The sequence below is a fragment of the Ctenopharyngodon idella genome, chromosome 19, assembly GCF_019924925.1.
Source record: "Ctenopharyngodon idella isolate HZGC_01 chromosome 19, HZGC01, whole genome shotgun sequence".
In the NCBI taxonomy this organism is placed as follows: domain Eukaryota; kingdom Metazoa; phylum Chordata; class Actinopteri; order Cypriniformes; family Xenocyprididae; genus Ctenopharyngodon; species Ctenopharyngodon idella.
In genome coordinates this window covers 3,191,282-3,216,822 of record NC_067238.1, presented here as the reverse complement: position 1 = coordinate 3,216,822, position 25,541 = coordinate 3,191,282, and the positions used below count along the sequence as shown (strand labels likewise).

At 35.9% G+C, this 25,541-nt stretch overlaps 1 protein-coding gene across 6 annotated transcripts in view; it reads left to right on the top strand.

Annotated features, from left to right (window-relative positions):
• Positions 1-25,541, top strand: part of phactr4a (phosphatase and actin regulator 4a) — a 56,366-nt gene that overhangs the window by 11,968 nt on the left and 18,857 nt on the right. For 5 of the 6 annotated variants that reach the window (XM_051872786.1, XM_051872785.1, XM_051872784.1 and 2 more), the window contains exon 2: positions 3,354-3,401. In XM_051872786.1, the coding sequence (XP_051728746.1) occupies positions 3,354-3,401 (48 nt within the window). Of the gene's footprint in view, positions 1-3,353; positions 3,402-14,725; positions 15,282-25,541 lie in introns of those variants that run through there. The other variant, XM_051872782.1, reaches the window with a different exon arrangement.

Here is a 25,541-nt window from a genome sequence, read left to right as displayed (position 1 = left end):
GTCTTCATTGGACTGAGTGTGCGGCCAGCTACCTTTTCTGTTTATATTACAATAGTGTTCTCATTATAATGTTATTTAATATGACAGTCCCAATCATAGTTTCTGATGTTGTGCATTTCTGTACTGATGTTGTGCATTTCTGCTTAATCACTTTATATGATAAACAGACTTAATTTAGGCTTTTATTCACATAAACAATCACTCAAGGTTGTTTCATTGCTCAGCGGGACTGCCAAAATTTCACCAACATTTCTCCACCCCCTGCTCCTCTGCGCTGTTTGAGACCAGCAAGTTCAGATCTTTCTGGCCTGAATTCCCCTTGCATGTGGTGGAAAAGCACCAAACGGTTCGAGAATTGAGCCAGTCTGATACAGTAACGCACAACATGACAGGAAAACCACAATTTTATTTATATAGTGCTTTATACAATACAGATTGTTTTAAAGCAGCTTCACAGTATACACAGAAAAAAAACCCTGTTAATGTTGCAAACTTCATCAGTCAATGCTGAAATTTGTTTGTGGGATTCTGTGTTTTCAAAATGCTGTATGATTATATTTGCAAAATTATTGCTGTCATTTAATTCGCTACTATGCTGCTTGGTCATAATCCTGTCTGGGGAAAAAAATGGAATGAATAGTTACATATGCAGTTATATAAGAGTCTGGAGCGACTTAACCATAATTAATGATTATTCATAACAATTTAGACATACTTTAGCAAATACATGTCTCTTACTATAATGCAGATGAAAGATAGTATTTACTGTCAAGATTATTAAGTTTTCTGGAGTTTCAGAAGGTGGCAGAAAACATCTAGGATGTTTCGTATCACTCCACACTGTTTTTGTTTTTATTTTTTTTTATATATATATATATATATATATATATATATATATATATATATATATATATAAGACATAAAGTGAATAAGAATATTTTCAAATCAATATTTAATGTCCATTTATTTATTTGGTAAGTAGCCTTGTAATATGTGGGATAATATAGTCATTATCACAAAATAATCTCCTTCAGGGTGATACCCTCTGCTTTGTTGTTGCTGTTTATTTTGTGATAATGATGTGTTGTCTGTACATTATCCTTTACTTGCATGTTGGCTTCATTCATGGGTTCTTGTTGTGTCAATCAATAGCCCCTTTCACACAGCAATTACCAGAATTACTTTACCGGTAAATAATACACACATATGCTGTTCACACAAGCAACGGCATTATGACTTTTTACTGTTAAGAGACCATTCACACATCAGCACCAAAATACCGGTCAGTTCTGTGATGTCAGTCATCGGAAATGATCTTTAAATGCTGTGCCGTTGTCTTCATTCGCCCGCATGAGAAGATCTTTAGTTTTACTATCTGTTCAATTTGACAACAATTTTGGACGTCTGTGTGATGGGCATTAGAGGATGATCAAACAGAACGCATTTTTTCCTCTTAAAAACACGAGACGCAAATACAGTGCTCAGCGTAAATGAGTACACCCCCTTTGAAAAGTAACATTTTAAACAATATCTCAATGAACACAAAAACAGTTTCCAAAATGTTGACAAGACTAAGTTTAATATAACATCTGTTTAAATTATAACATGAAAGTAAGGTTAATAATATAACTTAGATTACACATTTTTCAGTTTTACTCAAATTAGGGTGATGCAAAAATGAGTACACCCCACAACAAAAACTACTACATCTAGTACTTTGTATTGCCTCCATGATTTTTAATGACAGCACCAAGTCTTTTAGACATGGAATGAACAAGTTGGCGACATTTTGCAACATCTATCTTTTTCCATTCTTCAAGAATGACCTCTTTTAGAGACTGGATGCTGGATAGAGAGTGATACTCAACTTGTCTCTTCAGAATTCCCCATAGGTGTTCGATTGGGTTCAGATCAGGAGCCACTGAATCACTTTCACCCTGTTCTTCAGAAATCCAACAGTGGCCTTAGATGTGTGTTTAGGATCATTGCCATGTTGATGGTAGCATCTTCTCTTTCAGTATAGAGCAGTACATCTGTGAAGTACACCAGCAGCACTCATGCAGCCCCACATAAGAACACTGCCACCACCGTGTTTCACTGTAGGCACCATGCATTTTTCTTTGTATTCCTCACCTTTGCGACGCCATACAGTTTTGAAGCCATCAGTTCCAAAGACATTTATCTTGGTCTCATCACTTCAGAGTACAGAGGCCCAGTAGTCTTCATCTTCGTCAGCATGGGCCCTAGCAAACTTTAGGCGGGCTTTTTTGTGCCTGGGCTTTAGGAAAGGCTTCTTTCGTGGGCGGCACCCACGCATGCTATTCCTCTGCAGTGTACGCTGTATTGTGTCACGGGAAATAGTCACCCCAGTTTGGCTTTCTACTTCTTTAGATAACTGCAGTGAACTTGCATGCCGATTTTCTTCAACCTTTCTCATCAGAAGACGTTCCTGTCGAGGTGTTAACTTCCGTGGTCGACCTGGACGCCTCTGTGAGATGGTTGCAGTTCCATCTTTTTAAAATTTTTGTATCACTTTTGCTACAGTATTCTGACTGATAAGTAAAGCTTTGCTGATCTTCTTGTAGCCTTCACCCTTCTGATGTAAAGAAATTATTTTCTTTCTCAGGTCTTGTGACATTTCTCTTCCATGTGGTGCCATTGCTGACAGCATGAAATGGGAAGAGGTTTTAACACCCTTTTATAGTCAACTGTCTGCTGGACACCTGTGTAATGAATAATTAGACTCACCTGTGGTTGAATTCTTGTTAAATTAAACATTTATAGTCTAAAATTTAGCTTTGCTCCAGAGACACAGTGGGGTGTACTCATTTTTGCATCACCCTAATTTGAGTAAAACTGAAAATTTTGTTCTCTAAGTTATATTATTAACCTTACTTTCATGTTGTAAGTTAAACAGATGTTGTATAATACTTAGTCTTGTCAACATTTTGGAAATTGTTTTTGTGTTCATTGAGATATTATTTAAAATGTTACTTTTCAAAGGGGGTGTACTCATTTACGCTGAGCACTATAATAGTATGCAACTGCAGAGCCGCAGCGCTCAAAGCAGACTTATTACATCAGCGCGTTTAAGTGCTCATAACGGTAATCTTCATTCTTTGTTCACACACAGCATACCAGTAATTTACTGGTAATGTTACAACTTCTCATGCCAGTAAATTGCCAGAACTGATTTACTGGTATTTTTGAAAATGTCCTGTTCACGCATGATCTCTTATGTGTGAAAGGGGCTAATGTGAGGTCTGATGTTTTAAATAAATTGTAGCCATTGTATTGGTGAATTTATATGTAGTGTTTTTACTAATCAAGCAATCTATCTCTTATTTCCTCAGGAACCTCTACCTGCTGCTGTGTTCTTGACGTGGGAATGGAAAACCGAGGTAAGACAATGGAAGGATGATCTTGTCAAAAAGTCAGAAGAAATATCTGTGATTGGTCACAGTGGTCATCATTGAAGGGTCATGTGGATTGAATTGGTTTTTGGCTGCAGCTGACGCATTTTTTAATAATCATTTCATCTGATTTAGATATAGATTATTTGGATATTCCACATCTTTGTCCAAAAAATGCACAGTGCAAAGACCCCACTAATTAGTAGTAAAATTAGTTTTCAATATTTTCTTTATTGCTTATTAGCAGATTTTCCAATTAGGATATCTTTTGTTTCTCTTGAATAGTTGCATACACCCCCCCCCCCCCCCCTTTCTTTTTTTTTTTTTCTTTTTCCTCTTTTGTTTAACCACAGATATTTCAGAGAAAACAATGTCTGGTTTTACTCATGATAGGAGAGTAATTGGTGATAGTGATCCTGTGTTATATTATAAAATAACTGACCTCATAAGGAATGTTAGCCTCATAAAGAAGGTTGACCATGTGACACATAGGTGTGTTGGCTCTCGAGTGAGATATCTGATCACGCTTTGCCCAGTCGACACACCCACAGGTGAAACTCAGCGCTTTTCATTTGCCACGTTGTAGCTTTGTTTTCCTGTGGGGAATTTTACCTTTATGGACAAAGAGAGTAACTCTGTAGAAGAGGAGTCTACCTCATCAGGTAGGAAATATTTTCAGTTTGCTGCATTTCAGTGTCTGCAGACTGAGGAACAGGGTAAATATCTGTTGTCTACCATTGAGGGTCAAGTGCTTTTCATTGATAATGATGAGGAACGTTTAAAAAATTGAAGCAGCCTTTAATTTTTTGTTGGTATAGACTGTTCAAACTTTTTTTTCCCTTCAGATTTTGGGTTATTCTTTTTAAAAGGGATATATTCCTTTTCAGTTAGCTTTTGTAGGTGTTATGCAACAGCACATATGAGCATGTAAAAGTGGACCTCATAAATGGCCATGTACTTAAAGAACTCTTTATTTCTTCAAAGAAATCCTTTGTTTATTCAATATCAAAAATCTGTCATCTGATGTTCTAGATTACATTTTTTTTTTTTTTTTTGAGTTTAGAGAACGATATACAGCAGCAGCAGATCTGTGATTATTTGCCCATGTGATACTTTTTTAAAGTACTGTACTTTGTCAGGATCATGGTACAGAGATTATAATGCACCGTCATACTTCAATATATACACTACTGCTTTAAAGTTTGCGGTTGGGAAGACTTTTTTTTTTTTAAAGAAATGTATACTTTTATTTAGCAAGGATGCATTAAATTGATCAAAAGTGACAGTAAATACATTTATAGTGTTACAAAAATTATCTTTTAAATAAATACTGTTCTTTTGAACTTGGTGAACATAAGATAATTCTTTCAAAACAAAAAACAAAAAAAACTTTGGAACGTTAGTGTATCGTAATTACTGTTCTATGGTATTATGGTAGACAGTATTTTATTAATTCTTTCATAATTACTATTTATGCTCTTTTTATTTATATAAATATATATTTATTTATATATCTATATTGCTATGTAAATTATTTTTCTGCAGGATCATTTAAAATTAACTTGTGAAGACAAAAAGGTGTTTAAAAACCCCATATGTTATGTGACATTCAATGCTACTCTGAGGTATTGCAAAGGATCCCATAGTATTACTATGTTACCTCTCCAAAAGCTACCATAGTCCTGTTTCATTCAAAAAGCATTATGATATCATGGTACTTGTTAATATTTTTGTCAGTAATGAAAGTTATATTAAGGAACTTTGGCAGGAAGTAGAGTTACTCTTTACTTACATGAGTTTCTGCTGTGATCTGGAAATAGTCCAAGAGATTTCCTTGATAGGATTTACTCACCTCAGTGTTTCAGCCTGTTTTCTTCATGTGACTCTTGTCCTCAGCATTGGGACAGAAAGAGATATCAGGACAGCAGATAGGGAAAGAACAGGGATACACATAGACGGTGTTGTGTCTAATGCAGGGACAGATCACATGCTGATAGTTGTGTTTGTTTAATACATTTGTCTGTATCATGGGTGAATTCCTTTCGAAAGTGAGCATCGTCTTTATGCGGTACTGATACAGTGTTTCAGTACCGCATAAAGACGATGCTCACTTTCGTATGCGTCACTGCGGCTTTATCTGAATCTAAATGTTATCTGAATCTAAATGTTACCTTGACAACAAAGCACAAAAATGTAAATGTCTATAGTGGTAAAAAGTCTGTTATGACAAATAAAACTAGAAGTTTTTTTTTTTTTTTTTTCAGATATTTAATGTAAATTGATTTAAGTTTCCATATGGTGTCTGGTAAAAGCAAGCAAACAAATAATACAGTTTTTTTTTAATTAATTTCTCCTGATAGTTCTTGTGTACGAGTCAAAATCTCCTAAGGGGTAATAATGTAACAGTTTTAAAAAGTGATTTTTCACTATTATTTACAACAGGATCTGCATTTTTATTGGTTTAAATAAAATATTTTTGTAAGAGACAATAAAAATAACTTTGTGCATCAGAACCACTCCTTTACTGGTAAAAAATGAACATGATTTTCAAAAATTCAAAGAACTGAATGAAATGTAACATTTTTGACAAGCCCAACATGTCAGTCTTTAACATGTAACATGTAATTTATTTAAACCACGAAATAAACTTCATTCCATAAAATAAGTATAATGAACTACTCAAAAAGCATTTATAACATCTCCAGCATGTCTTATAATTACCCAAAATCAAACATGGTTCACCCCTTATGCACATTTTCACGTCTGTCAAAAATTTAGGCTGGCTGTCGTTTGGAATATTATAACTAAAAACATCAATATAACATACTCATGAGCATTTTCTAATCCACATCACTTGAATATAACTACATCGATGTCTGTCAAAATATAACGTGCACAATACACAGTATTACGAAAAACAAAAGTCCAGAGAGTACATGCATTTCCTGGAAAACCCACACTACCGGATGTTTTCCAAGAAGGAGAAAATGGCGGCCTGAGCGGCTTTACTATCTCCTCAGTTGTTTAAAAGATTAAGGCAATCATAAAAGTTTGATAAAATGTTGTTTAATTTTCCAATAAAATACGATGCATTTTTACATGATTTGTTACATTGAATTACCCCTTTTTGAATCATATACCAGGTAAAAGTTAAGATATTTCATCGGGTCTCTAAACAAATTGTAAGGACACATCATGTGATGTGATGTTTCACAATCCTAGAAGACCTGGAATTATCAGGGTAATTTTAAGATGTTTTCTAGATCTTGAAAAGTATGGATTTTTGTATTTATGCTCTGATCTAAAATATTTAATCAACTAGCTATTGCTCTTATGAGGACTAAATTAGCTTGCATGTCATGATATCTGATTTTTGAGCGAATTGTTCCTTCAATCATCTTTTAAATGAGTCACACTTGTTCACAAATCAGTCTGAATGACTCATTAGTGAATTGGTCTGAAGCAAAATGATTCTTCAAAATCCTTATCTAGTGATCACCAATTACTGGAAAGGACATGGGCATTTTTTTGGCCGAAAGGAGTGGCGACTCTGTTAAAAGCCAATTTACTTTCTCCAAGACACCGTGGTATGTATACTTTGCGTTGTGGAAGCACACTTTGACATGATTTAATTGTTGTCCTTCCTGTAGTGTCCTTTTCTGGTGCAAAAATGCCATTTGGAATTCACCCCGTGTGTTAATTTCAAACGGCTCCTCCTTTCTTCACCTCGACAGTTTCACTGGTCAGCTGTCATTATAACCATATGCTAATGTCCAGTGAGTCAGCAGTCGAGCAGCACAATGAACTGAATGCATCTAAAGCCTCACATCTGTGTATCAAAAGAACAAATAGTCAAAGCAATTCAGAGTGGAGCGAGCAGTATGAACAATTCTGTATCAGTTACAGTCATTGTCATTGTAACTATATTGCAATATAGTTGTTTTAGCTGGAAATACAATCTTGGAAATACTAAAAAAGTATTAGTACAATATAGCCATGTAGGAATGGCAATTTACACAATGTTTGGAACTATATGTCACTGCAACTTAATTTTAATCCAAATGTTTTCTTGAAAACATAGCAGAAAAGTCCAAAATTCATATCAGTTAAGACTGTTGAGACTGACAAAATATGTCCAAGATTTTTCAAATCTTTAATTCAGATTACTTTTAAAGGCATAGTTCAACCAAAAATGAGAATTCTGTCATCATTTACTCACCCTCAAGTAGTTCCAAACCTGTATGAACACAAAGAAAGATATTTGGAAGAATGACAGTAACCAAACGGATCTTGCCCCCTATTTACTACCATAATTTTCCTACTATGGAAACTGTATGGTATATGGTACATTCTTCCAAATATCTTCCTTTGTGTTCAGCAGAACGAAGAAATTCATACAGGTTTGGAACTACCTGAAGGGTGAGTAAATGTTGATAGAATTTTCATTTTTGGGTGAACTATCCCTTTAAGTAAAAGTAAAGAACATTACCTCAGGTTTCCATATAAATTGCAAAGACAATTGGTCAAACCTGACAGTATTAGTATCAGTTAGTGTCAGTATTATTTTCTAATATGTGTTTTCAAGGAAAAGTCATGAACTTTACAAATAAAAGGAGTCAAAAATTTAAGAAATACCAAGATGGTGCAATCCTATTGAACACGCAATATGGTGGAGTAAATTCCGCCTTCCAAATAAAAGAGCCAATTAGTAAAGCTGCTATTAGAAGCTCCGGTTGCCATAGAAACAATCAGTGTCCTGAGATGTGCACTTAAGACTGCATATGCACAGGCTGGTTTTTTAGCGCTATTTGATTTTACATTTATGAGACAGATCAGATTGTGTTGCTGATTTAAAATGTTATTTATATGTGAGTGTGGCAAACAGTTTTTGAAATTTCAGGATTTCCTGATTCAAATATACAAGACTTGATTTGAATTCCCAAAATAGCTGCACGGAGGTGTTGCAAATATGGCCCCCTTGAATGGGACTTTTTATTTGATTGATTGATTTATTTATGTTTTGTCTTTGGAACAAAGTCTCATGGTAGATTTGTGCTTTTAACGTTTGGATGAATTGTTTTATATTTGAATTAAAGGTGCAGTAAGTGGTATTTGAACTACGCTGTTGGACATTGTTGAAATTTGAAATCAGCAGTGCGAGTGGATGTCTGTTTATCACAGCTGACGCACAACAAAATGCTTCACGAAAAATAAAGCGCAGTTGATGAACAAACGACAAGGAAGCACAAAAAATGAACATACAGTACACACGAGTAAGTGTTCGTTGTTAGTCGCGAACAGCACAGCAGCTCCAGACAATCAAAACCCAGTGTACTCACATGAGAAACGGGATCAAAGCAGTTTTCAGGCCTTCCCTCTTTGCTCTCTCCAGCACTGGAAAGCTTTTCTAATATAACCTGTTATATTATCATTCCAGTGATATTCTTTTGAGCTGTTTTGTATTGTGTCCCATTTCTCGTTCTGTAGTTTTTTTTTTTTTTTTTTTCTTATTTTCAAATCTCCCTCTTGCTCGTTCTCTCTCCTAGACCGTCATACGCCCCCTGATGCTGATTGGTTAGACGTTTGTTATTGGACTCAGCCCAACTAACTTCCAAACAGTGGATTTGAAATATCACTGAGTTCCCCTTTAACTGAATTGGATTTCAGTAACACACTGTGTCCTTCAGATGGCGCTGGTGTAATTCATTTGGCTTTTGCTGCAGGCAAGAGGTCATATGTAGAGCCAGTGGAAATGCGTGCTGTCAGCCTGTATCTGCTTTACAGTTTCTGTTTGTAACTGTAGAACAATACGCTTTGAATTAGGCCTGTTGACTGTCCACATATATAAGTTTCTCTCACATCTATTAATGACATGAGATGCACAGTGCATTTGCCTTACAGAGTTGTTACAATTGGTAGATGTCGAAGAGAATCTAACCCTTGATCTTGTTGGAACTCTGTTGGTATTGCCATGCTCTGTAGGAAAGGGAATCGTAATTGTTCATATTTCATTGAAATATTCTATTATTATTATTATTATTATTTTTATCAGAACTTCTGAGACTGCATGTTCAAGAACTGTCAACTTAAGAAAATCATTTGGTTTCTGTTCTTTTAAAAAATGAAACCAGTTCTGAACAGTGTGCTGCAGGAATGAGTCATAAAAACTGGGGGGAAATCACTTTTTTACACTTCCTGTTCAGTGGTATCAGTCTTTTTTTTTTTTTTGGTTAATTGCCTGAAATAAAGTCTGTAGTTAACACAAGCTAAAGATATTGTCATATTTTAATCGACAAAATAAAAATACATCAGTAATACCCCACTCAATGGATCTACAGAGGTCACAACATTAAACGTCATCCTGCCAAAAAGGATGTGAGACTAGAAATTGACATTAAGTAACTAGATCAGGTCATGCTAAGAGAAAAGACTTTTGTAGAAGAGGCAAGCATGCTAAATACTTTTTTTTTCACCAAAAGAATGTAAAAACATTAGTCAATGAGATGGATTTTAAAGCTTTAGAGTTTCCCTAGAGTTTTACTGAATTTAACGGAAAAAAAAGAAAGAAAGAAAGAAAAAAGAAAAAAAAACTGTGGAAGTCAAGTAAAACATATTTATATCATAAAGAATAACTATCCAAAAGAGATGCATGTGAATTTTCTCCAAAGAGAATTTTCTCCAAAATAATGCAACATAGCAATGCAGTCAGAATTACCAACAATACCAGAAAAAAAGTACAGTAGATCCTTATCAGGGATTGTTTTCTGTAAATACAGTTTGAAGGAGTTTCCTGACGCTTTCTTAGTGGTGGTGAAGTAATATGACTGTTGTGTAGTAGCCTATTTGTAGCTTTTTTTTTTCTTTCTGGCGATTGTATTTATTCTTCAAAACGTGAAGAAAAAAAAAAATACAGATTTGTGTATACATCTTGATTAACAGAACAATCATAAACTTTTGTTGGTCACAGAGCTTATTTTCTGCAATAATCCAAAAGCCAATATAAAAATACTATTGGCTTTTTGTTGAGGGAACCAGTGTGATGCGAACTTACAGTCTGACCTAAAAAACGTTGTCACTGCAGCGCTCTATAGCTTGATTCATAAACTTAATGATCTAGCTTTGGAAATACCTCTTTAGGTATTTCTAAAGAGGAATTTCAAATGCAAAATTCTTTTATCTTAAGAAATTATTCTTTTTAATTTAAACAATAATAATAATATTGTGGGGAAGTTTTACAGTTGTACGCTGTCTCAAGTGTTTTAAAGGGCAGTGCTGTTAACATGCTTCCCTGGCACAATAAAGCTGTCTGCTATGTTTGCAGACCAGTGAAGTCATATTTCTGACATTATTAGTGTTATATTTGGTAAATCTTTTAATATATATTTTAAAAAATGGTTTATGTAAACTAAGAGCATTTAATTAAGTTGTATCCTATTTAATGAACCAGTTTTATCTGTTTTAGTTCATTCAACACTTGTCTGGCTTTTGTCTCCTGACAGCTTAAGTGAGTTTATCCAAACAGCGTGTGTGTGTGTGTGTGTGTGTGTGTGTGTGTGTGTGTGTGTGTTTCACTGGAAAACCTGGCTCTGACTGGCACTAAAAACAGCCAGCCTTGCCTTTTCTGTCCTCCTAGTCTCAGAGCTCCATCTCTCTGATCCCAGACTCCCACACATAACGATAACACTAGCCACATCATGTCCTGTGTGGAAAACTCCCTTCTCCAGAGGGATTTACATGAGGTTATGGACATGGAGTTCTTTTTGATTTATTTATTTTTTTTCCATCTTAATATCCACATGCAATCTGTTCAAAGTTTTGGAGCTGGCACTAATGTTTTAATGTTTTTGAAAAAAGTCTCTTATGCTAACCAAGGCTACATTTATTGAATTAAAATTCAATAAAAAACAGTAATATTGTGAACTATTAATACAAATTAAAATTAACTGGGTTTTTTTAATGTTTTTTTTATCATTATTATTATTTTAATACATTTTAAAATGTAATTTATTCCTGTGATGGCAAAGCTGAATTTTCAGCATCATTACTCTTGTCTTCAGCATCACATGTTCCTTCAGAAATCATTCTAATATGCTGATTTAATGCTTTAAAACATTTCTTATTATTTTCAGTGTTAAAACGTTAAAATATTTATCTGAAAATCGATCTTGTAATCATGATTCCTTGATGAATAAAAAGTTTATAAGAAAGGCATTTATGTGAAATTGAAATCTTTTGTAACATTATAAATGGCTTTACTGACACTGTTGATCAATTTAATGAATTACTGCTGAATAAAAGTATTTATTTAAAAAATAAATGATAAAAAAAAAAAAAAAAAATCTTACTTGCCCCAAACTTTTGAAAGGTATTTTCACTGACCCTTAAAAATTATTAGACACTTAAGCCACACTTATGTCTGAATGGCATTGCATTATATAACAAATATCAAAACAAGTGGCATTTATTTTAAAGATTGCATAAACACTGCATTTCACAAAAAGATGTCTGTTATGGTATGATTAAACATTTACAGAAGCCCCATGAGGCCATCATTATTATTTTTCTTTGTTGTTGTATATATAAACATGTAACTAATTTTATTTCAAAAGGATGAGGAAAATAAAGTGGGTTGAAGCCAAGGAGCTAAAAGAATTTGAAAATTGTTGTCTGAGGCATCCTGTCAACTGAAGGGATGCCACCTGCGTTTGCTGTGTTTGACTACACTTTTGCTAGAGCATTTAAAAATGTTAAATACACACAAAAAAACTTCATCTATCTCTAAAAAAACAGCAGTGATTTTAAAGGGTTAGTTCACCCAAAAAATGAAATTTCTGTCATTAATTACTCACCCTTATTTCGTTCCACATCTGAAAGACCTTTGTTCATCTCGGAACACAAATTAAGATATTTTTAAAGAAATCCAAGGGTATCTGAACCAACATAGGCAGCAACGTCATTAAACCTTTTGAGGGTCCAGAAAAGTAGTAAAAACATGGTTAAAATAAACAACGTGACTAAAGTGGTTCAACCTTAATGTTATGAAGCGACCGGAATACTTTTTGTGCTCAAAAATAAAACAAAAATAACGACTTTATTCAACAATTTGAACCGTTGTCATACGTAGTGAACTCTGTACAGGCTTCCGTGTTTACATCCGAACGCCGACTCAGTATTGGCCGAAGCTGAACATGTGAGCAGCACGACGCATGCATGTGATGCTGAAGCAAGAGCCGGCCAATACTGAGTCTGCGTTTGGACGTAAACAAGGAAGCGCTGCACTGTTCACCATGTATGACAACAGTTCAAATTGTTGAATAAAGTCGTTTTTGTTTTGTTTTTGCGCACAAAAAGTATTCTCGTCGCTTCATAACATTACGGTTGAACCACTTTAGCCATGGTGTATATTTTAACCATGTTTTTTCTACTTTTCTGGACCTCAAAAAGGTGCAATGATGTTGCTGCCTATGTGTGGATCAGATACCCTCAAATGATTTCATCAAAAATATCTTAATTTGTGTTCTGAAGATGAACGAAGGTCTTACAGGTGTGGAACGACATGAGGGTGAGTAATTAATGACAGAAATTTCATTTTTGGGTGAACTAACCCTTTAAAGATATGATTTTACTGTTATTTTCAAAATGTATTAGTACAATGAACTCCAAAAAAAACATTAGTAACCATACTATTAGTTCCTTCTAACTGGTAACTAGGGATGCACCGATACCATTTTTTAAGGACCGAGTACGAGTACCGATACTTTTTTTTCTAGTACTCGCCAATACCGATGCCTATACATTTATTAATCTCTCTCTCTCTCTCTCTCTCTCTCTCTCTCTCTCTCTCTCTCTCTCTCTCTTATTATTATTTTTTTTTTTTGTGATGTTGCAGTTTTACAAGCACAACACAGTGAGTCTAATAAATGTAGGACAGCTTCTTTATTATTACTCTAATGAAAAAAGTTATAATTTTTATGTGCTTGTCACAAACTTAAAGAACAAAAATTTCACAGTGTCCAATAACCTTCAAAGGGCATTATTACCAATATATATAATCGTTGTTATATAAAAAGAAATTTACAAACAAATTACAAACAATACAACAAATACTATAGAGATACAAATTAAATACACTTGTTTTTCAGATTCAGTAGATTTATTTACCATGTATACATTTATTTAACATCTTTTGTTGTTTTATTAACATTAATGACAAATATAGGCTACGGTCCCTTTAAGACCGACTCCATGGATACTGACACATATCCTGTTTTCACCCAAATGTTTACGTCCACTTAAGCCATAACTGACTGTATTTACGTGAGATACTCCACACGCAAGGAGAACTGATCGCGCGCAAGAGAGAGAGAGAGAGCGAGCGCGCGCACGCGAGAGAGCGCTTCTGGTCTGTGTCATTCAGCGTGATTCTGCCTATCCCGCCTCCACTAATCGTTAACGAATTGTGATTGAAAGGATGCAGTTCGCAATGTGTGGGTTGTCATCATTAATTTTTAAGTATTTCCACACCTCTGAGGCTGACATTGTTTCTGCTGCTGCCGTGGTTGTGCACGGAAAATTCTGTCAGTTACGCCACGTGAGGTATCGGTCTTTGGTATCGGTGGTATTTTTACGAGTACGAGTACAAGTACATGAGCTTGGTATCGGTGCATCCCTACTGGTAACCTTTTGGAAAGGAGACCTCTGAACTCTGAGACCTGGAACAACAAAGCGAAATAAAAACAATTTGTTTTTATTATTTTATTCGATTTAAAGTAAACTGGAAAATAAGTTGATCATGAGAAAACAACTATTTTGCTATGTCGAGATCATAAGAAAGCAATAAAGAATAAAATAATAATGCATGGCCTTATGGTTTCCGTAAACCGTAGTTCGTGTTGAACCTAACTTGTATGGTTACTTTTCACACTGTACGGTGTGAACTTGAAGAGAACTGACATTCATTTGCATTCACTAAAATTACTGACACACCAGTTTATTAAAAATCATTGATCAGAGCGAAAACAATGAAACAAAATTTACATTTGCCCCATGTAAAGTATAACTTTGCATATTCTCATTTACTGAGCAGTGGAGGAGAGTATGACTATACTGACATATTGCAACACTTTATTTCTTAATTTAAGTTCTCACCACCATAATTGTGTGGAATTTTCCCTCCCACCTTGGTTACGCCTAGGTGCTCAGCATCAATGTAAATATATACTGTGAACAGTCTTCATTTCACGCCCACACACACACACATAAATAATCACCCTGTACCGCCAACTCACTATCTGTCTCACCCACTGTAATTTGAACCTTCTATGATGTCACTTCCTGTCAGTCAAGGGCTCCACCTCGCCCCAGCTCAGGTTGCAGCCACTCTCGGGTTACACTGCACCTTCTAATGCGTTTTGAGAAATGAAGGTGTGTAGCAACAGAGGTAGAGACTGGCTCCGACCTCCTCTGGTCCCTCCAGAGATTCCCTCTGTGAACTTCTGCTCTGAAAAATCTGCCATCGGGAATGACTGGCATCCTGGCCAGCTGACATACTTCAGACAAGCAGTGTATGTTATTTATGAAGTCAGGGCTGCTGAGAGGGAGGGACCTTCATGAGTTGTTGAGCAAGCGAGCCACCAAAACAGAAGTTGTGAAGTAAGAAGGAGGGACGAACGGGCAAGCGCAAACAGCTAGGATTACAGAGCGAGAGTACCTGCTCGCTGAGAATAGTGGAACTGTGTTTTGCCCTCCCTGCCGCGGGCCCCGTGACAGGCAGAGGACGGGGCACACGGGACTTGGGGGTACAGGGCAAGATTATGGGACAAGGAGCAAGTACTCAGACTTTAAACCCAAATCATACCTACATAACAGGTGAGTCACAACTGAATTTTGGACAGAGTGTGGATTCAGAAACTCATAATTTGTATGGTTTCTTTTGGTTTTTTGTAAGCCGTGCCAGACCTGTTTTGCTTTTTACGCAGGAGGTGTTCGGGTGATATTGCTTATGCATACTCTACACAGATGCCAACTGCACTAGTTTGAGTTATCGCTGGTGTACGCTTGTTACACATGAAGGAAGGAGTAAGAGACAGGCAGGGGCAGGTTGGGTGAATGTACGCTGATGGAATCTGGCAATTGTGCAATCGGACATTCTCATGTTTCTGTCAAGCACGCTTACGAGTTGATATAAGAACATGCTTCGCTGTAGCTCTCTTTTTAATCATGTATGACCATGTGTTCGGTGTAGGAGTTGTGTACAGCAGTGTTAAAGGACAAAACCTGTTTGTACTGTCTATTGATTCAAGCTGACTCAAGTGGTTGTTGTTGACACTGTTTTCCAACTCTAAAAATTGCAGCATTATGAGTTCGAACCCAACATGCAGCCTTGCACTTCCTTTACTGTGTGGTTTAAGACAACACAAACAAATAGAGGCTCTGGGCCAATTGTTTTTATGAATGATTTGCAAAAATTTGTTGTGACAGAGGTCTTATTTTCTGAATAGCATAGTACTGTTTCTGCTGTTTATAGTACACAGTGTATGGCATGCATGTATAGGTGTATTGAATTAACTGGAAATATATTTTTTTCTTTCTTATTTTCAATTAGATGACATATTACACAGATTGATTTAAAGTGATTCAAATTGATGCATTTTTTCTGAGTGGATAACTAGACGCTCACACAGTTAAATCTGTACTGAGGTCATGTGACAATACTGTGTGAAATGTTTATCGTTGCTTATACTGTGGGGCTGTTGAATGCTCGAATCTGATTGGTTGACCAACGTTCTAAGGTGTGCAATTATTTTCAGGGAAACACACGGCTAAAGTAGTTCTAGGCAGGTCTTGACCACATTGCAGTTCCATATCACTATCGCCAAATGATTTCAGTTATTTCAATAGGTCCTACAGCCTATAACCGCAAAAGAAACAAAACACACAATGACACCGACCAAGCAAATAAATATAGTAAACAATAGGATGAAAATGACAAATTATTGTCATGGTTTTTGCCACAAAATGCATATTGTGTCCTGAAAGCGCATACTCTCTCCCGTTCTCTGTTTCACACATCACTTACTGCATAGTACGGACACACACTTGCACAGAAACGTTTTCTCAGCGCTGCTCTGACGAATTAATCAGTAAAATAGTTTAGCTTAATAGTTTAACTTAAAAGATACATGACATTTCTCACCAGCGATGTAATAACTGTGCCGTTCTTGTGGTAGATAAACTTAGTTTCGCTTTTAGTAGAGATACCGCTGCTGTGAGAGGCACACAGACTTAGGTAGGCTAATTCACAAGCTTATTCTCTCTCTCTCTCTCTCTACTGTGTTAATAACTGTATCAACTGTATTAGTCTGCTATCAAGGCTCAAGCCTCCATTACTAGTTCTGAAATGATGTTTTGGAATTAGTAATGGAGGCTTGGGATGAGATGCGTAAGAAATTAGTCCCACACATAAGTGTTTTAAGAACAAATACCTGACAAATGTCTTGAAATACAACATCGGAACAGTGTCTTGAGGTGTGGTAACCGTAGTATAAGCAGAATAATTGATGACGGGCCATTGAATTCTTAGAAAATAATGCACACCCGAGGTGTAACGGCCACTCCACTCCATTTTGCGTCATTGCCGGATTACCACCTTGGGTGTGCTTTATTTTCTAAGAATTTAACGGCCCGTTGTTAATTTTTCCTTACATGCAAAGTTTTGTATAATAGTTTATATATGTTTTAATAGTATGTAGCATGCTTGTATTTCATTCCAAACATATTAGTAAAATATTATACAATTATTTAAGAATTCTTTTTTATCTGTCTTGTTATATTTTAGTTACACTACCATTCAAAAGTTTTGGGTCAGAAAGATTTAATTTTAAAAATAAATTTTTATTTAATTTTAAAATAAATTAATTTTATTATTCATCAAAAATTAAAATTAATCAAAAGTGACCGTAACAACATTTATAATTTTACAAACGTTTTCTATTTCAAATAAATGCTGTTCTTTTGATCTTCCTATAAAGAATCCTGACCCCTCTCATGGTTTCCATAAAAATATTAAGCAGCACACGTTTTCATGGTATATAATAAAAATGTTTCTAAAGCAGCAAATTAGCATATTAGAATGTTTTCTGAAGAATCACGTGACACTGAAAATATTCAGCTTTGCCATCACAAGATCAAATTACACTTCTTTAAATCGCAGTAATATTTCACAAAATTATTGTTCTTATTGCATTTTTGATCAAATAAATGCAGCCTTGGTGAGCACAAGCAACTTGTCAAAAACATTTTTAAAAAATTGTATTATTAGTGCTCAAATAACCACCAGTTTTTCATTAGTTTTTCACCTTCTGATGACTTGTCATGTTGTTTTAAGGTGTTGCCACGATTCTCCTGTTTGTACAATACTCTCCACTAGTTTCCTCTCACATAATGTTTGATCATTTTACGAGCTTGTTCACTTGTCCCATTGACTTTTGACCTCTGTGTTTATTTACACACTACACAGTGTCCTTGTGTGAAGTCCACTACCATTAGCAAAGCTGTATATTACGCTCTATGATTTCAGGACAGTCAACACTGATCCGATTCTCACGTTTGTCACTGATATGAGAGGAATGTGTAGCCTTCCTGAAACAAAGAGCTTATTGAGGCTGAGGCAGTGCTTCATAGAAGCGTTGATTGAGGTGTGTGTGTGTTTGTGTGTCAGGTGAAGATCAGTGCTTGGGGTTTTTGGGTATATTGTGGCCTGTGCTCCGATTGTGGGACGTTCACTTTGATTACTTTATTATCCTGTTTTATCAAGGTCGTGGTGCCATGACGACAAGCCACATTGTTTCTCATGTCACTGTGTCCTTCTTTTTCCAATCAACATAAGGACAATGTGTTTTTTTTTTCAGTAAGAAGTAAGTAGACTCAGTAAAAATTTAGAGGCTATTCCATATATCTACTGTGATTTTGTGGGAAAAGCTGCGGAATTAATAAGTCAAACAGAGTAGTTAGTAATGTATGCTTAATGTATTAATAATTGAAGTCATAATCAAGTGAGCCAAACTATTGAATTAACTGGCATAAAAACTGAACGGAGACTGTGTAGAATTTTGTAAATAAAGGTGTTCAAGATAAAAAAAAAATATCTCTATTCTTGTCTGCTATCTCATTGACCAATCAGGGGTAAACGTTTCATCAAAATAATTCATTCAGTAACCCCTGTGTGTTGCTCAGAGACGCTAAACAGTTCTGCCGTGGCTTTGTTTGGAACTATTTTCGTCGCAAAATAAAGCAAAACAGGCAAAATTGTGTCTAAAAATGTAAATCACTTAAAGCCGCTGTCTGTAACTTTTTTTTTTTTTTTTTTTGGTTAAAAATAATCCGAAATCAATTTTTGAGCAAGTGCATAACCAGCCAGTGTTGAAAACTATCTTTTTACCTTAGACCGATTTACAACGGTAAGCTTGTAATAATGTTTTATAATTCGGGTAGTACTGGTGGGTTTCCGCGGAAAATTCGAGCATGTCGCCGTTTGTCTTTGCATCATTAAAGAACGAGTCCCAGCTAGTAGGCTATACTGCATATGAGGCGGATCATTTAGCCTTTTCTCACAGCAGCTGCAATAATTAAAATTAATGGCAGATTGTATGGTATGACAAATTAATGTTAGAGATTAGACTGTACAGAAATTGAAATCTACAGGTAACGCTAATACACACTAAATACACATAGTCATGCAATGCTGATGTTGTTAACATTAACAATTTGAGAACAAAGTATAATAATAATAATAATTTGCACGGTTTGACGTGATCCAAGCTAAGTGATCATTAGATTTAATCACCATTGGCAGCACGGTTTATTGTAATGCTTTTTTTCCCCTCAGTTGGTCAGAACAAAACTGGCAGGCATGTTACTTGTTCAGATGACATTTTCCTGGGGGGGGGAGAAACGGCATATTTTGTGTGATTGCTTAACTATAACATATGATAAATATAGCCTAAAAGACAAATACTCTTACAGGGGCATTTTTACCACATTTTAATAGAGTAAATCACACAGTGAGAGCTTGCACTTTAAATGAGCACGCACAGTAGTCTAACCTAAACCAGTAAGGCTACATCATGCAGTGTATGCACTCTCAAGGCATTTTGGTTTGATTTTTGCAAAGTGAGGGACATACTCGTCAGATTGCATATCGTTAAAACAACAATTGCAATGTTACCCCCTAGCGGTACATCAGGAAAAAGTTAGTTGTAGGGCTGGACGATATATTTAAATTTTCACAAAACAATATCCGATTACACCTTAGCAATCACACAGCAATGCCCTGGCAACAACCTACAACACTCTTAACGGTGGTTACTTTTTCTCTCGCATGCACCACTTTTAAAAAAAAATAAATACAATTTCACAATGTTTCACAATTTCACAATAATTAATGCAGCTTTGGTGAGCATTAGAGAGACATCACAGTCTCTGTCTCTCGGGAGTATGTGACATGAAGAGCGTGTGGTCTGGAGAGCTGATTGGATCACTGCATATTTTTTTTTAAATTTAATTAATTAATTTATTTGTTTATTTGTGCATATCAGGCAAATATGCATGGTTATTATGTGTCTTTATTGCTAAGTTTTTGTAACACTGCCATGTTTTTTCATTGTCAAAGCTAGACCTTCATCAGAAGAGCTTGTAGTTTTGACTTGTTTAAAGTGTTTTCATTGGAAAATCCCATTTGAGTGAAGTAAACTAGGTCTGTGTGCTGTCAAACACTTGCTTAATCAGTTAAGGGCATCTATGCCAATGAAGCTGCCAAAACCTATAAACATTCCAAACCTCCCCATGTGTCATACGCAACTTGCCTTGTCTTGTGTCTCCAGACCAGTTTAACGTTCTCTCTTTCTCTTTTTCTCATAATACATTATTCATGCTATATAGACATCATTTGCACAGTGAATAACACAACCTTCTCTTTCCTATGTTACAACATTTTTGTTCAAACAAAGGAAAAAAATGCATGTACTGGAATCTATGGAGCAAGTGTAAAGGAGGAAACAAAATTTCTTTAAATTTGTATAAGTCTTTTCCTGTACTCAAAAACACATATAATTACAATATAATTTGACCTTTTACCTTTCTGTATTCAGTCTCATGGACTGTGGGTCCAATAGCCAAGACTATTTCGACTCAATTCGGTACCCATTGATTGGCAGCTGCTTTCAAACGGTACTGTGCAAAGTTTCTATTTCCAGTCGCTCTGCAAATTAAGTGATTGACAGCTTCAGTCATTAAGGGAGCCTGTATGGGCATGATGTAGGCAAAAGTTTTGTATTGTTTACATGACGGATGTATGTTTTCGTATATATATTTTTTTTCTTCTTTTAATTATTACCATGTTGGGCTGCGTGTCTATTTTTCTTAAATGCATCAACTCAGAATGCCTAATGTTGGTTTGATTGCTTGTGTTACATGAGAAAATAAATAATTTCTGTCTACCTGATGTAGTAGATTTAATTCAGGTGTGGTTCGGGTCGTGGTCTTTGTCAAACGGGTCAGGTCAGGTACGGAGTTAAATTAGTTCTGCTGTCAGATAACGGGTCGGGTGTTCTGTTAAGTACTGGAGGGCAGGTTTACCAAACAGGACCCATGTAGGACTCTGATGTAGTTAAAACAAAACTATTGTTAACTTTAATTTTACAAATGTAAGCGGATTGAACTGAAATTTAATTGTGACAACGTTTATTAGTCTTTGTTTTAGTTAAAGGCACAATATGTAGGATTTTTGGAATAAAATATCCAAAAACCACAAGAACAGTGTTATATATTTTGTTGACTTGTGTACCTACATTATCCCAAATGTTTCCAAGAATGTTTAAATCCAGAGAAATAAGCAATTTTTAACCAGGACACGGACGTGTCCGACTGTCCTTGCGTCGCCTATCAGTGACGTCATACTAGTGTTGTCACGATACTGGAATTTCCAACTTTGATACGATACCTTGAAAAATATCAATATTCGATACCATTTTCGATACCACTGGGTAGTGTTGTCTAAAGTACCGGTACTTCGGTACCAAGTCGGTACTGAAATTTTGAAAATGTGACGATACCAGCATTTCTGTAGTACTGGTAGTACCGAGAATCCGGGTATATTCGGTACCCACTGATAGGGCTGTGCCAGTATTTACTTGAATATGACACGAGTGAAGCACAAAGCTTTGTTTACAAAAGAAATAATAGGTTAGCAATTAAATGTGACATCGCAGCCATGGAAACATTTTGGTTCATGCCGAATGAGAGAGGTACGAGAGTCCATAAATTTAAGCTTTGTATTCTGTTTTGCAAATCACGATCTGGTCACCTGATTAGCAGAGAATTTAACAATATTCCATTAGTTATTCCACTGAACATGGAATATCTGTTTCTTTTCCCAAATCTTCACTCACGCAGGGGATTATAATGTTTCTTCCTTTCGTTCGCTTTTAGGTCCGCAATTTCTATTTAACACGGCTTGTGCTTGTTATTAGACTTCATAAGGCGCATCAAGTTTATTTGTATAGCGCGTTTCACACATGCTGGTAATTTTTACTTTTGCTTTCCCTGGCAGCGCTAAATCAAATATAGCCTGAATGTGTGAAGATAAAACTCGCTCTTCAGACCTTTTACAACATATGTCAGTTTCTTGTAACATCAGGAGATAACATGAAGATATTATTTAAGCGAAATGGTCTCTTTCCTGCTCGTGTCCCACATCCCTCTCAAAGAGCAGAGCAGTAGGCTATATGATGCATCTTTGTGTAGAAATAAAAAACGAATGTTTTTCTTTTTTTTTTAAATAATATTTAACTTTCTTATTATTTAGGTTAGCATTATTTACCGATATTTATTTCATAGTTTTACAGGCTGTAGTGTGTCGTTTCATTGAAGGAATAGCTAAAATAAACACGCACGTCTGTTACAAAATGGATGTTTGAGCATTTATTTATTTTTTATTATATTTCAAAATTTATTTCATTGAGGTATATATACACACACGGACATACACACGCTCCAAATATTTATGTGTATGATTACCATATTTAATATGTTTTTAAAATAGGCTATATAAAATAGTAAAATAGTTCCAAAAGATTTTGCTGTGGTACCGAAATTGGTACCGAGAACCGTAAACTTTTTATGGTATTGGTACCGGCTACTGGAATTTTGGTACCGTGACAACACTACCACTGGGAAAACTGCCATACCGTCATACAGATCATTTGTTATTATCTCATAATTTTTTTAATAATTTGGGTAATTTTGTTGTAATAGCTTACACATAGCACAAGGAGGCTTTATTTAAATGATTGAACTACATTTACAAAGAAAGACAAGTAAACAGTCAGTAATAAAATAAGAACAAATAAACAAATTGCAAGCAATGGCACAAATAAGTACAATAGAATAAAGAGACAAATTAAATAAACATGTTTTAAGTGAGTCTAACAGTAGTATTCAGGTAAGAAATAATACAGAAATGAAAGTAATCAAATGTAAAATAACACTGAATAGTTTATTGTAAAAATGAAATACAGATTGATGTTTATAGTCTAATTACTTATATTATTATAATTACAGTTTTTCAGTCAAGAGCAGCGAGTGATTTTCTCTTTGTCTTTTGTTCTTTGATTAACATGACAGACAGCAGCATGTAGGTTGCTGTCCTTTTAAGAGCTTAGGCAGGAAGGATCTAATATAGGCTACTGTTACACAATATACAAAACTGACTATATTTACCTGAATACTCGGCAAGACGGGCATTTTGACATAATTTTATATGTATTTGACCTGTTTAATCACAATAGGCCATGGAAAAGAAGTCCATTTGGTTCTCGCGAGTTGGCTTTATGAGAGCGCCACTCATACAGATCAGTGGTGTGCGCGCTTAAATGGTGCGAGCGCGGAAACTGCGCGAATGACTGAAATTATGCGCAATACAAGCACTATTTAACTGGAGGGAATGCGACGAGTGACGGTGTGTCTCCACCGGCGCGAAGCAAGCGGAGCAGAGCGATTTTGTTGTTCAATCCTATGGAAGTTGAGCTTCATGCTCACGCACCGGAGGAGGTGCGTGCGTGTCAGTTCGCTGTCAAAGAGAAGAGAGGGCGAGAACGCGCAGGTGGTATCGGTGTATCAATACGTTTGTATTTAATTGCATGCCATTTATCAGCACAAGCCATCCAGCATTTATTAATATCGATCTAGCTTACTGCAGTGTGCAACAAGTGTCTCACAGCATTCGCTCGGCAGCAACACACTCAAATGTATCTAATATGATAAAACAGCGCTGTGTTACCTCATAAGCTTGACCGGAAGAAGCGGAAGTGGCAACTGTGGCATAATAAAAGTTCCGCTGCCGTCGAGCCGTGTGTCGCGCTCATCTCTCGTTAGCAATCGCTCCAGTGGCCTCGTTCAGCTCCCACAGCACTCGGCCCCGCTCTGCTTCATAATACAGTAACGTTAATAATCTCATTCATGAACATGATTCCGCGCTCAAACTCGGTGTCATCAAGCTACGCCTTTGTTTTGAATAGGCGACCTCTAGCGGCGAAAATTCTACATACTGTGCCTTTAAGTAAATTGAACAGGCAGCAAATTTTATTTATTTATTTATTTATTTTGGCACTATTCTATGGAGCCCAGCCCACATATGACAATGGGTGAAAAGATATTGTGATATTGTAGCCAAAATTAATAATTAATTCCCACAACGTACTTTTTTTACACGTTATTAACACATTGTACTAATTCACAAATTATACAAATTAGTACAACGTGGTCACGGTTTTCCTAAAATGAAGAACTAATTTATCATACTATTAAAATGTGGCCACAAATTCACAAGTCGTGAGAACTTACTTTGTGGCCTTGATGTCTCCTTTTTCCCACGTCATGTTCGGGGTCTGAAGTCTGAAGACTTCTCATGTCTTGCAACTATATTTTGGAGACAGTGTCTATGTTATCATTTATCCTGATGCAATGCTGTGCTCCATAGACTGTGATATTATTTCTTTTTTTAAACTGAAGGACTAAGGAAAAAAAACTAAAATTGCTGATAATGTTAACCCAACATTAATTAAACCAACACGGTGAAATAGACCTTTTGTTATAGTTAATCTTTATACACCGATTAAAGCCTTACTGTCACCAGCTGAATGTCTTCTGAAATGCATATTCAAAGGGTGGCAACTTTTTAGATTCCTTTGGGATTTTGTGAAATACCATGAAACTGGCCTGTTGGCTTGATGTGTCATGATTAGATCTATAATTAAACTTAAAGTGAAACTGAAGCACATCTCTAGACACTGTATACTGTATCCTGTCCTTATGATTACGTGTACTGGCTTTAGTAGCAAAGTTTTGTCTCACTCATTTGGGTGTCACTGCATGCAAATAGTATGGCAGCTTGCAAATCACAGTGAGCTCATGGCTTGGTTGAGTAAGAGTTTCAGTATCATCATCGCTACCCACTGTTGTAACTTGTAAATGTGACTCATTAGGCTGTTAAAAAGATTGTAATTATATAAATTTATTTTAGCAACCTGTTACACTCACAGTGTTATCTAACAGTGTTAACAGACTATAAATATTTAGGGAATTACAGTTATTGTGTTAAAGGAACACTCCACTTTTTTTGAAAATAGGCTAATTTTCCAACTCCCCTAGAGTTAAACAGTTGAGTTTTACCGTTTTCGAATCCATTCAGCCGATCTCCGGGTCTGGCGATACCACTTTTAGCATAGCTTAGCATAGCTATAGGCGCAATGATATTACGCAGTGCCTGTGACCCCCTGCTTGCACAGGGAGCGTGCCTTGCAACCATGGAGACATTTGTGAGAGATGCTGCGTAATATCATTGCGCCTGCTGCAGCCATGGTACGGCAGCAAAGTTCCTTGATCATTACGCCGGAATGACAGTACCTAGTCATATCGGCCTAAAAATCGCAACTTTTCATTTTCCGTTGGTCTTAGTACACGATGTAACTACAGAAGAGTCAAGTTTTAAATAGGAAAAATATTGAAACTCTTTGGTCATTTTTTAACGAGATGCTAACGGTCTAATCAGATTCAATGAACTATGCTAAGCTA